The following is a 14,496-nucleotide window of genomic DNA, read 5'->3' as shown; positions in this document are numbered from 1 at the left end:
AAATAACAATAAGTAATAAACAGAATGAAGCACTAAGATTTGGTCATTTGAGAGAAACAAATACATGAAGACTTTTGGATGTCCACTGATAATCACCAAGAATCAGAGAATTTCCTCCTCCTGTTTTACCCGGATGCAGTCATTCCTCTGAGACCATTAACACCCGCATCCGTTGGATAATTTAACGCGAGCAGGTGAACTCCACCAAAAGAGGTTCAACTACAGGCGATTCTCCTCCCTCCTGAGTTTCTAACGGGTCCCGAAAGAGGATGGCGTGCGTAGATGTGTGTGTGTGTGGGGGGGGTGGTGGTTGGTAGCGAGGTGGAGACGGGCTGGAGGGGTGGGGAGAGAAACCATAGGTGTGCGTGGTGGTGGTGGGGGGGGGGAAACAAGCTGAGTGTGCGTCTCATCTAATAGAGCCTCGGAGCGCATTTTCTTCCCCGTCATCTCGGTCTGGGCGGTCGGTGCTGCGCCGTGCCGGGGAGACGGCCAGGAGGAGATGCGTTGATGCGGGCGGATATTCTCAGCGGCCGAGTCTAATTGGTGTGATTCATGTCCCCGTTGAGTGGCTGAAACCAATTCGTAGCCAGAGAGAAGGAGAGAGGGAAGGGGAGTGAGGACGAGGTTCGCACGCAGGAGTCTTTTGGAATAAAGGAATTATAAACAGGGCGGGAAGAGGAGGGACACGCACGACAGCAGGTCAAAGTTTGTTTTGCAGTAGTGTGGGTTTCTTTTCTGCGGACATCACTGTGCCTCAGATTGACGCCGTGATGGAATGACACTTGGAGAGAGGATGATGGACACTTTGGCACCGGAGCTCCTGCCCAGAAATCCCCCCCGTTTACACGAGGTACGGTGCTGACCGAGCCCCCTGGACGGCGATCAGTCATTTCTATTGAAGTGGCAGGAATATCCTCGATTGATTGCCCCCCCCCCCCCCCTTCTCCCCCTCAGTCGCCAAACAAGAGAAGAGATGGTGCGCACAGCGATTCCTCAGAGACTGACGTGCGTACTCATCACATTCCAGTTAAGGAGCGCGTCTTAAAGAGCTTCTTTCTTCATTCATGTTCATTCTGCTGCTCTGAACTTGTTGAACAGTGTTAAAGAGCAGAGGGACGCGGAGTACCGGGTCTAACAGGGGCTTCCAGGAGATGTAAGTTTGACCTTTTCCTTGTAAACTTTACTTTTCACGTCTCGAAGCGTAAACGTTTCGCTCCTGCGTTAAAGTAGCTGCGTGTCATTGCTGGAGGTGACTTGGCTCAGGCCTGGATGCTGTTACCTCACATGATGAAGATAAGAAGGAGCGGACACAGAGTTTTACAACTTTCCAGACTTTGTGAACCGCACAGAAGGACTTATTCACACGTAGAGATGAGGCGACCTTGAATGCATCTACAACTTAACGCCGTCTCCTCAGGTCGTTTCCAGAGGCGCCCCCTTGTGGAACTTGTTACCTAATCGTTGCCAATCTATCACGCATAACTGTATTTGTGTCATGCTGGAGCCAATTGGCCTACGTTTAATACGTCATGATATGAGCAGCCTATTACAGTTAGATTTGTTTTGGCGTTAGCTTCTCTTTTATTTCAGACCTGCTTGGTTTCAGAGCTGCTTTGTCACTGAGGCTTTAGGCTGATTTTTCCACACAGAAATCTGAGGCTGTGCCTTCTCTGTGGTTATGATAATATTCATAACAGTTAGAAATTAAAAGACCCACATGATTTTACCTCGGCCTTGTGTTGGATAATACCCAACAATTATTCTTTTAAGAACGTACTCATAACCATTATAATTAAACATGATTGCCCCGGAGTTCAGGATGAAGACTCACGCTGAATGGATCAACATACAGTGATTTTAAAGTAGTATTTAGAAATTTAGATCGCAGCTGTTCCTTTACAGCACTGACTACACCTGCAGCTGAAACAGATGACTTACTGATCATGTTAGTCACAGTCAATAGTCATTTTACCTGCTTTCTAACAGTGTTGCAGTCTGTTGAACTTTTCTTTCTTATTCTCTGTGTGGTTAAAGCAGCTGTCGCTTTAAACCATCTGGCTGCTCCAGCCTTTTCACAATATTTCCAGCTACCTGGGAAAGCACATTCTTCAGAGCTAAAGTGGACATTTTGAGTCTCCAGACATGTCACTGTGGTTGCAGAATAATGTGCTAGCAGCCTTTTAGGAAAAGTGTCTTTAATAATGCATAAGGTGTTCCTGTGTCGCAAAGAGAAGCATGCTTGGTGGCAAGGAGAGGCAGAGGGAGGAGTGGTGGGATGGAGGGAGGGTGGTGGAGGCGTGATCTTGTCTCACTGTCTCATTGGGCGCCCTGTGTGTTTCTGTATATGTGGTTCTGGAGTAACTGATGCCCGAGGGTGTTCAGCTCAACTTGGGGCAGCATCGCCACACTCACCCTGTCAGAAGTGCTGCTCTCGCACACACGGCATGCACATGGCAGCTTCAGCCACTCGGGGGTGGGGGGTACGTGGGGGGGGGGGGTCAGAGAGAGGGAGTGATAGAAGATTGTTGCAGATACAGCTGGTGGAGGCAAGTGAAGCACGTCTTGAGCAGTCAGGGACTCGCTCGTCTTCAGAGGCCTGACCTGTCTGGCTCCAGTAGACTCTGGATTTGAGGAGAAGCTGCAGACACGTCCTGTTAGAGGAAGGATTACCTCGGTACAGCTCAAACATGGCTCTTTGATAGCTAACACAAAACCCTGTCAGTGACTCATCTGAATTTTTACTTTTTATTTTTCAGGTAGAGAAGCCTCTCAGACACGAGAAACAAAAACTGATTAAATTCTTTCAGGGTTAGAAACCTGTTATGGCTTGAATTTTTTCTTGCATGTTGATTTCACAGACAAGTGATAATTTATCACATCACAGGTGCAAAACAAACCACAGCAGCAGAACGGTGTTGGATAACTGAAACAGGCAAACTATTTGTCTAACCCCAGAGCAGAGCCTCAGCTTTGATTTCCTCTGAATCTGCCCACTCACCCCCAACACACAGTCAGTCAGTTAACCAGCTGTCAGCACCCCACCCATTCACTACCTGTTGTCATTATTAAAAGATCATACGCCTGCCGATTGAAGGCGGCGACATTTCAAGAAGTGGGAAAGAGCTCTAAGTGATAGGCTGACTTGGAGGCAAGCCCCAGGGATGCATTATAGGCATGCTCGCTGCTCTACGGGAACGCTGGCTGTCATGTTTGCAGGACCATGCTCCACTCGCCATATGTTTATTCATGAGGACGGCCGCCCTATTGGCAGGTTGTTAACAGGCAAGATTAGGGATTCTGGGAAAGCAGGCAGAGAAATCTGGTGAGTGGAGCACAGAGAGCAGGCAGGAGGCTCTTTTTTTGTGAAGCTGGGCCAGCTTCTATCTTTATCTATCTTTCATCTGTTTCTGACTGTCTGCCCTCCTGTCTTTCTGCCCTTCTCTCTCCTGCACTCTTGTTTCTCTTTTAGTAAGGCACTGGTGGGGAATATGAAACAGGTAGAGTCAGAAAAGATGAAAGTAGGTAGAGACAGGACAGAAGCAGGGTCAGAAACTGCCCTTGAAAGTGCATAAAATGCGTGAAATTAAAAATGAAAGGGGGAAAAATAGCCCAGATATCAGTGGTAACCTTGTAATTATTCCACCTTACTCTGGGTTGAGCACATCCTTTTACAGTCTACGTTCACTTTTTCATTTTTTCATTTTAGGACATTTTTAATTTTTTGAATCGCTTAATAGTAAGGGAGGCAGGTGTGAAAGTACTGCCCCCTGTGGGCCACCATAGATGACTCTTTCTCACCGGTGTGCTCTGGATGAGAACAATTGGGCCTTTTTGATTGTAGAAGAAGTGAAAATGCAGTCTGGAGCAGTTGGAAATGTTGGCACCACACAGCCAGCAGCAGGAGAAAATGCTGAACCCACACAAACCACTGGTCAACAAAAAATAAAACAATCAATACGGGTAAAAATTGAACAGTAGAAGGGTGGGAGATGAAGCGGTTGGGGACAGGGAGGTAGACTGTGGGCCAAAACAACAAACGGTTTATTTTCCTGTTTGAAATATAAAGGTAGAGGCTGACATGTAGACCTGCACAAGGTTTAGAGGTTTAGAGTCAGAGAAAGAGATGCAGAAAGAGGCAGAGCAGGGAATAAAATGAAGGATGTGTTCCCACATTTGTTGATTTGATGATATGCATGATTTACAAATGACTCCCTCTGGTTGTAACGAGTGGCTCTGGGGACATTGTAACATTTCCCCCATGATTTGGAGAAACAGTCAGTCATGCTCGAGTGGCCCCGGGGATGAAATGGAAGTGGACACCAGGGGCTGCTTCTCAGGCCAGAGACAGGCGAGAGGTCGGGTGTAATGGGTGGCTGTTTGGGTGGGTGGGTGGGGTGACTATGCCCAGCAAACAAACCCTCACAGGCTTTGTGAAAGATTCATGTGTTTGAATTTTAAATCAAGCTTGCAGGTTCCAGTACAGGTGGGTTGGTAGCGACAGTCCCCAGTCGTTCCAGGCAGGCTGAGTGAGCACATCACAAACTGCTCCACTGTATCACTAGAATTAGATGAATTTTTTTCTAGTATTAAAATTAGTTTGGGCTTAATATATGTATTTTAAAATATTTTCAATGCATGGATTTTTAGAGAATCCATTCAGTCAGGACTGTGTTTGCTTATTGTTAGTTCAGTCCACTTCACAGAGGAGAAGATGTCAGTTTAAGAATTTTTTTTAACCAGGTAATTCAATTTTTTGTGGAAAAATCACATCAGACACAAATGATCATTCAGAGCAGAGTATTTTTTCTGGTTATTAAAGTATGTCTGCAGGGGATTTTCAGGGTTATTTTACTTGTGTCTGATGTTGTACACCCACATAGGTGTTTAACATTTTGGTTTACACAACTTTCCTTTTGTAAATAGCTTTAAATCGTAGTTGAGAGGATTATATTTCCCTTGTTGTTACACCTTCAAATTTCTGCTTTAATGTTTCATGCTTTATATATTTTTTATATCTTAATTTTTAATATTTGGCTTGTTGTACTCAGTACAACACTGCAGGTGGTGTCACTGGTGAATATATTTCTCAGTGACTCGGCAGGTTAATCTACATTACAGACATTTCTATTCTCGACAGTGCAGAGGAAAAACACTTTGTTGTTGAAGTTTAACACAGAAATAGTTTTCCTGGCCGACACCCTCCCTCACACCCAGCGACCTCCCACTGTTACTGTAAGTGTTTATTGTTCTGTGCCTATGATGCAATGTATATTCCTGTACATGGCAGAATTTCAGACTTCCTGTGAGCGCGCCTCCTCTGATGTCCTCGAACCTTGATCGATGGTTGGAGGAAGCGACCTGCCCTAAAATAAACCTTTTTCTCACTTAAAATGCACATCCACACTTCTTCCATCTGCTCTTCTTTTCTCTCCCTCACCTCTTCCCCCTGGGGCGGCGGAGGGTTATAAGCAGGGAGTAATGAGAGGAAGGGGCCACTGTGTCCAGGAAGGTGGAGTGATAATGACCCCGCTCCTGTGATCTCTATTGCTTGTTATTGAAGCCTCGCCAGTGCTTGTTGTCTCATTACCCATGACTCCAACCTCTCTTTATCCAAGGTTGCATGTAAAGTGCACACACTCCTACACACACATGCAGACACTTTCTGGTCATCTCTTTAGTCTCCTCCTTAACACGGTAATATTATGTCTCTTAATGGGAACAGGGAGCTCGGTGCCAAGAGTTCCTCTGGATAATTGGCTGCTTCCTCACCTGCTGACATCTCCCCCACTGACATTCTTACATTTTACATTTAAGGTGCTTCATTTCTTTTCCCCTTAACCTCATCCTCCTTCCTCTGTCCTCTGACTTGCAAGAGTTGCTCTTGTATTTTTTTGTACTTATTTTACATTGTCTTTCTCTGTCATCCTCTGCAAAATTTAATCCCAGTTTCCAACCACATCTGTGGATAATGCTCAATTTGATTGATGTGATGTTTTTTCTTTTACACCAGAATGAATGATATCAAATTCTGCATATAGCATATGCCATCATTTTTCAGTCCACATTGTGCGGACTATTTTTGAACTTATCATTATCTTCTTTTAGTTTAGTTGATATTATATTATATTATATTCCAACAGCATGAAAGTGTGTTTCTTCCGCATTTGCTGCTTTATATGGGACATGGTGTGTTTGTATGCGTCTCAGCCTTTGGCCCTGACCTTGGCTGTTCTTTAAAATGATGATTTACATGGTGTCAGATTGAACAGACTCTGAACAGGGCAGGTTGAAAAGACACAGATGCAGATCCAGATCTATTATACCTGGTTTACCATGCGTCGAAGACATTGATTTTACTACGTTCTTGTTTATACACATGTGAAAGAGTCACATTGTCGTTCTTCAGCTGGGTCCCTTCATCTGTTTATCATGGTCTCTCTATAACAACGTCTGTTGTAGCTTCTACATTGAATTTAAATACAATCGTGTATACAGTATATTATTTTTCACACATTGTCTTTCTCACACTCACATTACACACACGTCACCTCATCATTCTGTCACAACACGTGCTCAACAGCTTTCCTGTTAATTCTGAGGTCTAACTTTGTGTACATCTCTGCGCTCTGTCAGTTTAACTCATCACTTTTTTATTTAATGCTGTGGTGACCCAGTGTTTAATCTAATCTACTCACTGTGTGTCCTCGTAATAACACCATCTCTGCTATAAACAAGCAGTCTGTCTACGCACACACACTAATTCAAGCTGACTGATTCAGCAGCAGTAAAATGTCTGTCCCTCCTGTCTCTGACCATTGACTCTGCTCTCCATCAATCACCTGCTGTCTGTGCGTACCTCCACAGGTTCAGCCAAATGGCTTCCTGCTGTGTCTCTGGCCAGAGAGATATGAAGGTAGACTGCCTAATTTAAAAGACTTTTTAAGGTCAATTGAGAACCGAAACAGAGGAATAACTGAACCTGTGAAAGCAGATGATTTGTGATTTTATTTCAGATTGGTGCCAGTGAAAAAAAACAGGCAGCAGGGTTAAATGTTTTCAAGCCTGATGCTCAGCCGTGTTTGAAATATGTTTCAATACAAAAACTTTAGACAAAAGGAAAAGTGAGGCCACGGCCCACAATGGTTGGCAGTTATAAATGGATGCTTTGTACCCTGGAAAGTAAATCACTGTATGTGATAAAGTGCAGTGTTTCCTGCTGTGGACAGATCCACCACTTAAGAGATGAAACCTGAAAAAAGTCACAAGATATTTATGTTAACGTTCAACTCTTTTTACCTTAAATTGTAAAGTGGGTCTATATAAAGTAAGTGACCACTTTACTCTGTGCAAGTGAAAGTCTGGTGTTGATATTTTCTCTTGTTCAGTTTAGTGAAAGAGAAGTGAAAGCAGCTATAATCAGTATTTTCATATGAACTATGGATCAGATGTTCCCTCAGCTCGACTGACCCTCTCAGTGTCTTTCAACTCATTGTTTTGATTTTGCAGCTAAAAGGAAAGAAAATATTGGATTTTCATTCATTAGATGGAAACAAAATGAATGAAATGAAAATGAGCTTCATAACTGATAACAGGTTTGTCCTATTAATGTTATAAGGGAATATTATGTTTACCGCTCGTTGTGCTGCCTCCAAATGGCCAAAAAATCTATTAATATTCAGTCTTAAGTTGTTATCTTCATTGTTGGACACTTTTCTTTCATGACATTCAAATGAAAAGACTAATTACTCCAGAGCATTATCAGGCTGGAGAGAAGTATATATTACTGACAGCACAGACACCCAGTCACCTCAAGAGTCCCTGTGGATCACCTACTTCAGCTCCATGATAGCACTCATAGCAAATATCAGAATTCAATACAGCTGACGCAGCCAACCTTTATTTTTGAACTGCTTCAGGTGCAGCTGTGTCCATCCTCTCCTCTCCCACTACTCCTCCTGTTATAGACACAGTAAAACACAAGTATTTAATTGTAAAATTCTATGTGAACAGTTGTCAGTGTCATGATTCTCATTAGAGAGCTGTAGATGGAAATTTACAAGGTGAAGCAGAGTGTTCCACACCACTGTTTATGATGAAGACAGCACCTGTGGTTTCATTTCACTTGATGCTAGAAATCAGAACATGTTGGTTAAAGATGACCACAGCTGCATAAAACATGACGTTTCTTCATGTTTTTTTTTTTTCTTTTATCTTGATGTATGCTCTTTATCATTCCTGCCCATGCAGCGTGGGGTGTGAGGAGTGTATAAGGGGGTGAGGGCGGGTGAGGAAAGCTGTAACACTGTGGGCCTGATACCGCTGAGTGAGATGAGGGTTTGGTGTGAAAGCAGCAGGATCCAATTTACCCTGATGGCCTCACTTACTGATTTTCTGTGTTTTGATGGGCAACAAACACCAACATGGCACCCCTCTCTAACACCCATCCAGCTTCCTATTCACACATACACCTTTCATCCACACCATGGCGCCAGCTAATGTTCCCTCACTGTCAATTTCTAGTCCCATAAGGGAGGTATATTCACCCCTCCTTCCTCTGTTTCTCATTTCTCCGCAGCACCAGATCGCCACGCAGGACGAGGACCATGATTGACAGCCAGGCGAGCTGAGGAGACCTGTCACTCATCTTCCTATCAGCGTGTCAGGGGGCTATCTCCTTCTCACCTCCCCCCTCTTCCTCCACCTTCTCCTCCACCATCCTCCTCCCTCCCTCGGTCCTCACCTCTTATCTTCTCAATGGGCTGGTAACCTCAGCATCATCATAGTTTTCCACAAACCTGACAGAGAGAAGTGTTAAAAAAACAACAAGACACTTCTGAACTGACCCTCACTCCACCTGAGGGGAGTCTGGCATGCCTCCTTACTCCAGTTGACTGAGTTGTAGTAAGTGGAAGTAGAAGAGGGATCCCTTGTTCATACACCTACAGGAGGAGATACAGCTCTGTGAGAGGGAGCTAAGAGAGGACCAGTCATGCGTTTCCACTTTGCATTGACGCTGCAGGCGCTGTGGACCAGTGTTTGCCAGGCGGCCATGCAGCACTACCCTGCAGCGTGGGGCCACTACGATGTATGTAAGTCCCAGGTTTACTCAGATGAAGGCCTAACCTGGGACTACATGGCATGCCAGCCAGAAGCGGCAGACATGACCCAGTACCTGAAGGTTACCCTGGATCCCCCCAACATCACCTGTGGAGACCCCCCAGAGACATACTGCGCCCTGGTGAGTACACACAAAAGCCCAGAAATCTCTCTCTTAAAAAAACTGTACACCTAGTTAGAAAAACACAGAGGCAGCTTTCTTATCTGTGTCTGTGTATCGTGTATCTACTTGGCTTGTTCTGACCCCAGAGCTGTAACAGACACGTTCAAAGCCTGTGTGACTCAGATACGTGGCTGCAGCTGAAGAAATAGAGGTTTGTGCCCACTGACGTCATGTTCTGCTGTTTAGAGAGCTGCTTCTCGGTGTGCACTGCAAACACTGTCTGATGTGCTGTTGATGCTGCTTACTATAGAAAACACTGTATAATGTGACTTTACCAGTGAAAACACACATCTCGCTCCCCACACAAATAAGACTAACACAGAAATACAGTTGCCAGTGTCAGTCGTTGTGATTTCAAAGAGAGAAGTTTCTTTTACTGGAGCTGGATGAGTGAGTGGCCTAAAAAATCTCTGGGTGAAATAGTGCACAGGTGGACTAAAAATAGTGGAGAACTATTTCAAGTGCAAATACACAAGGTTAGTTTAGCACCTTTCCTGATGCAGTACTGTAAGTTTGGTTGTTTGGTTATACTCACAACAACACAGTGACCCAATATCATTATAATCCATTAATAATAATAATCCATGTTTAATCCAGTGCCACTCTCTGCTTTGAAGACAGTTAGCAGATATCTGGTTTTCAGCGCAGCTCTTCAGCCACAGTGGTTCTCAGTTCTATCTCTGTTTTTTTTTTTTTTTTTTTTTTTTTTTGCCAAATTAGCTGAGTGACTCTGTGTGGGTGTCAGTGTAAGCTGGTTGAACCTTCAGTGCAGACTGAAATGTTTCAACAGCTGTCAGACAGACTGCCATCAAAACTTTTTCAGGCATTCACGGTCCTCTGAGGATGACTCTGAATGACTTTAGTGATGGTCTGACCTTTGAGTTGACACATCTTCACGATCTGTTGGCTGGATTACACATGAAGTCTGGTACAAACTTCCTGTGGTGATTCCTTAGCTTTCCCTTTGGTTTATGACCAAAGCAAATGTCATTCCCATCAGCCTCAGCTGTACTTTGTATTTAGTACTAATTAGTTAGCAAAAGTCAGCATGCTAACATTATACAGGGTAAACATTTGTAGCTGTTAAACTGCTAGCACACTGACATTAGTATTTAGCTCAAAGCATCATTAACACAAGTGGAGCCTCACAGAGCTGTTAACAAAGCTGTAGACTCTTGCATTTTCTAAACAGTCTAGAGACAGAACACGTTACTTCCTGTGTTTGTTTTTCATGAACTGGCAACAAGTCAAATCATTACTTTACTGTTAAGTCAGAGAGAGAAGGAATCTGAATTATTTTTTTTGTTTGGAAAAAAATTGGACCAATTAGCTTTTTTTTAATTGTGTTTTGCTTAAAGTTGTTTTATGACCAAACCCACTTGACTTGTAAAGGAAGCTTTTTAAAATAACGAACTAATTAGTTCTTTTTCTGTGGAAAAGGCTCCACATTGTTGCATACTGGTGAAATCTTGATGACTTTAGAGTGATATTTTGTAGATTGAGAGGAGTTTTATATTTAAACAGCGCAATAAAAAACAGTGATTGGTTGATTTGTTTTAGCCTTTGAAGTTTCTGTGATGCTGTTGATTCTGCAAATTATATTGCAATCATGAAAATCACAGATTCCTGGTGGAGCTGAAAATAAAATGAGCAGAAGATGCATATTAGGTCAAGTATTTAATTAGCAAAGCTCCCTCCTCCTCATTCTGGGTCCTGTTCCCTTTGAAACTCACAGCTGGTTGCCTCAGATTAACGCTAAATGATGAGTCCATTTTGGGCCGTCGTGTGTTACCAAGTCATCAAAGATTCTCTCAGAACAAACACACTCCTCAACAGCTTCAAGAGCTCTTTAGATAAATAGTGAGATGTTCCAGGAAAAGTAGTAACTGGAGGAATATAAATAGACAGTCATCATCAGCAGAGAGTCAGCTGAGAGGAGAGACAGAGGAACAGAGAGGGATTAACAAAACACTGATGACAAAGACAGTGAGTGAATGATCAAGAGAGGAGTGAGAGTGAGTGAACATAGGGGAGACAGAGACTCAGAGGACTCAGTGCAAAGCACACTGTGACTGAAGAACTAATATCTCCTGCGTGGGGCGGGATGGAGGCTCCAAAATGTGAATAATTCAACATGTTTTGTAGCTAATGTGTTTTATTCATAGGACACATTATTCAGCCCGACATCTCTCAGGCACTTTTCAAAAATGCTGACTCCCATGATCGGTTGAAGGTTGGTTGAAGGCAAGGCCGGGGGCGGGGTTTGAGGAGGCCCATGACCAGGAGGTCGTGTTCAAAACGGGGTCATACTCCTTTCTCCCTCTGGGTGACTCAGTGACCTCTGACTGATCCACATTTGGACCTGAAGTGAGTCTGGTTTTAGCTGTGCGGCGGCAGCAGTGTTGTGAATAAATTGATTGAATCCTGGGTGAGAGCTGGTCAGCTGTGTCTGATTCTTCACTGGAGCCGGTCTATTTCTGGGCACACAGTTGAAACTGAGGTTGTTATTATTATTGCCAGCCTTTTAACAGTCTGATGATCTCTTATTGAATTAGCGGGAGTTTGCCCCGCGCTGCCGCCCTCATGTCTCCGGCAGTCAATGTGATAGGAGTGCTTCAATTAAACAGGCAGTGGTTCACTCCCACATAACCATTTCCTCTCTCTACTGTACTCTACTCATCACAAATCACACAAACATCAGTGAAATATGACCCCTGCCGCTTACCATAGAATCCAATTCTCTTCAATTGGTTTATGTTTACCCCAGGCAGTAACGTGGCTCCAAATCAACATCGGAATAATTATCATTGATATTCCAGCTACTCTGGCTGCCAGTATGCTGCTGCAATGCCAATAGTGGTTTGTATCGTAAGTCAGATCATTGCAAATTCGGGGCAATTATCATTAGGCCGTGTTATCGGAGAATTTCATCTCTCTGGTAATTGATTTTGCGCTCATAGAGGCGGGTGTATTTTAAAGCAGAGTGTCTGCTTCCTGGAGGGCTGAGGGTAACAGACACCAGAGCCTGACGAGAGGAGAGAGAGACAGAGGGAGATGCAGCAGCTCGAGGGTGTGGTGCTTATATGAGCATGGTTATCTCAGGTTGCGGCCTTCATCCCAGGGTCACAGATAAAGGAAGACAGCATCACACACACATACACACACTAACCTACACATACACACAGCCAACTCTCCCCAGTAAAGACTTTTTATTCTGCTTCTAGCCCAGTGACCTTTTCGATAGCAATAAGGTGGCATTCACTGAACTCTGGCACATGAATCTGCCATCATATGAGATTTCACCATCCCCTCCAGTTAGACTCAGACTGGAGTTTAAAAGCCGGACAGGTCGCACACACTCAACCCATTGATGATTGAGTTTGCAAAGGGTTCAGGAGAGCAGCTTTGACTTCAGACTAAAATGATGTATTACTGCAGAAGAAGCTGATTGTCTGATTAACCAACTTGTCCCAAGAATGACTCACTGACTGCTCTGAAAACCTTCAACCCTGAGAACACAAGAAGTTACCTGGTAGTCAGTGTGAGTAATGACGTTACATTCAGATGAGTCTGTGCTGGTTAGTACAGGTAGATTAAACTGAGCTGTAGTGCTTCCTCTCTGTGTAGCTCTTGTGCTGCACAGAGTACAGAAGGACTGTTGAGGGAATCATCAGTGTTTCATTGACTCTGCTGCAGAGACCTGTGGTTTAAACTGAAATAACATCCAGCACGCCAACACATAACTTGCATGTGTTGGTGCTTCTTTAATGCACATGGCATTAAACATAGAAGAACCACCTTTCTAGGTGTAACTCCATAATTTATATTACATTCATAAACCATGCTTGTATGTGTGTGTGTGTGTGTGTGTGTGTGTGTGTGTGTGTCCTTATGCATTGCTGTGCAAGTACTGAACGTCTCTATTTGTACCATCAATTTACAACCAGGAAGTGCTGATGAATGCTGAAACCTGAGTCCCGGCAGGCTGGTGCATTTCATAGCCAATCAAATCTAAATGAGGAAACGAAGGAGATTATTAAAAAGGCCGTGTGCAGCATGTGGCTTTTTCCTATTTTAGCACCAATGAGAGGTCATTAACACTGTGCCATGATAAGAGGAGGTTGATCACCAGTACTGTCTTAATTCTTCTGCTGAGCTAACAAGAAATGTAAAGTGATGCACTGATTAAAGATTGAAAAAGTGGATGTCTGGCTTTTTTCTACCCATTAACAATGCTGGACGAGTCAGTAGAGGTTGCCTTAGTGGAGTGTGTGGTGTTGTATTTGTTGCACTAAAGCAGCAGCATGGAACAATAATAACATTACTCGATTAATTAACCAGAGTTCAACCAGACAGCTGTTTGCCTTACTGTCTTAGGATCAGATTGATCTGGTATATATAATATTAGTGTAATTATATAGTTCAACAGACAGCTGTTTCTGTCTTAGATCATATGATCTGGTTATATATATATATATATATATATATATATATATATATATAAAATTAATTTCAACTCTGTGTCTCTGTGCCCGTTAAACGGTTGATTTATCAGTCAGCATTAAAGAACAGAGCACAGGCATGTTTACAGGCTGTATGATATAGATGTAGATGTTTTGTTGCTCACGCTGGGAATTGTTAAAAAGGTTAAAAATAATGTGGTGAGGATCAGATGTGAGTTTTTTTTTTCTGCATGTGTTGTTTCTGATCATCTGCTCATCAAGTGATCGTGAAAACAGGTCTGTGTAGTTTCTCAGCAGTCACAGGACCCTGCCAAGTAAAGAAAGGGTAAAACTGTTACAGATAGTTGAAGAGACTCTATAAAACTTGGGGTGTTTATGTTTGCACCACATTCTGTGTAATCTTAATTTACTATTATATATATTTATTTTATTATTGTACAGATTTTTATACTTTTACCTGGTTGTATCTGTTTGAGTGACCCCTGTGCTTACCTGAGCAGATGGTACGCTCCCTTTTAAATCAGGCTGAGATGCTGGCAGAGTTGCTCTTCTTTGTATAGGGGGAGAGAACGCAGCAGTTTCATGTGAAAGTCCAAGTTTTCTATGTGTGTTTTTGCTGATTTTATTTATATATTTGCCTCTTGGTCTAGTTTGACTGTTCTTCTGTGTTGGTGCGTTGTTCATCAGCTCTGTCATAAGATTCCTGGCACAAAAGCAACACATGTGCTGGTAGCCACACCGTGTTGGACATGT

General features: G+C 43.3%; 1 protein-coding gene across 1 annotated transcript in view; it reads left to right on the top strand.

Moving 5' to 3' along the window:
- The first annotated feature begins 260 nt into the window (after nucleotides 1-260).
- The window catches only part of ntng1a (netrin g1a), a 100,649-nt gene continuing 86,413 nt past the window's right edge, over nucleotides 261-14,496 (top strand). The window contains 2 exon segments of the mRNA XM_018698147.2: nucleotides 261-1,153; nucleotides 8,576-9,238. Of these exon segments, the coding sequence (XP_018553663.1) occupies nucleotides 8,990-9,238 (249 nt within the window). The 5' untranslated portion in view covers nucleotides 261-1,153; nucleotides 8,576-8,989.

The sequence above is a fragment of the Lates calcarifer genome, linkage group LG24 (assembly GCF_001640805.2).
Source record: "Lates calcarifer isolate ASB-BC8 linkage group LG24, TLL_Latcal_v3, whole genome shotgun sequence".
NCBI classification, from domain to species: Eukaryota; Metazoa; Chordata; class Actinopteri; family Centropomidae; genus Lates; species Lates calcarifer.
This window is presented reverse-complemented; position numbering and strand designations above follow the sequence as displayed.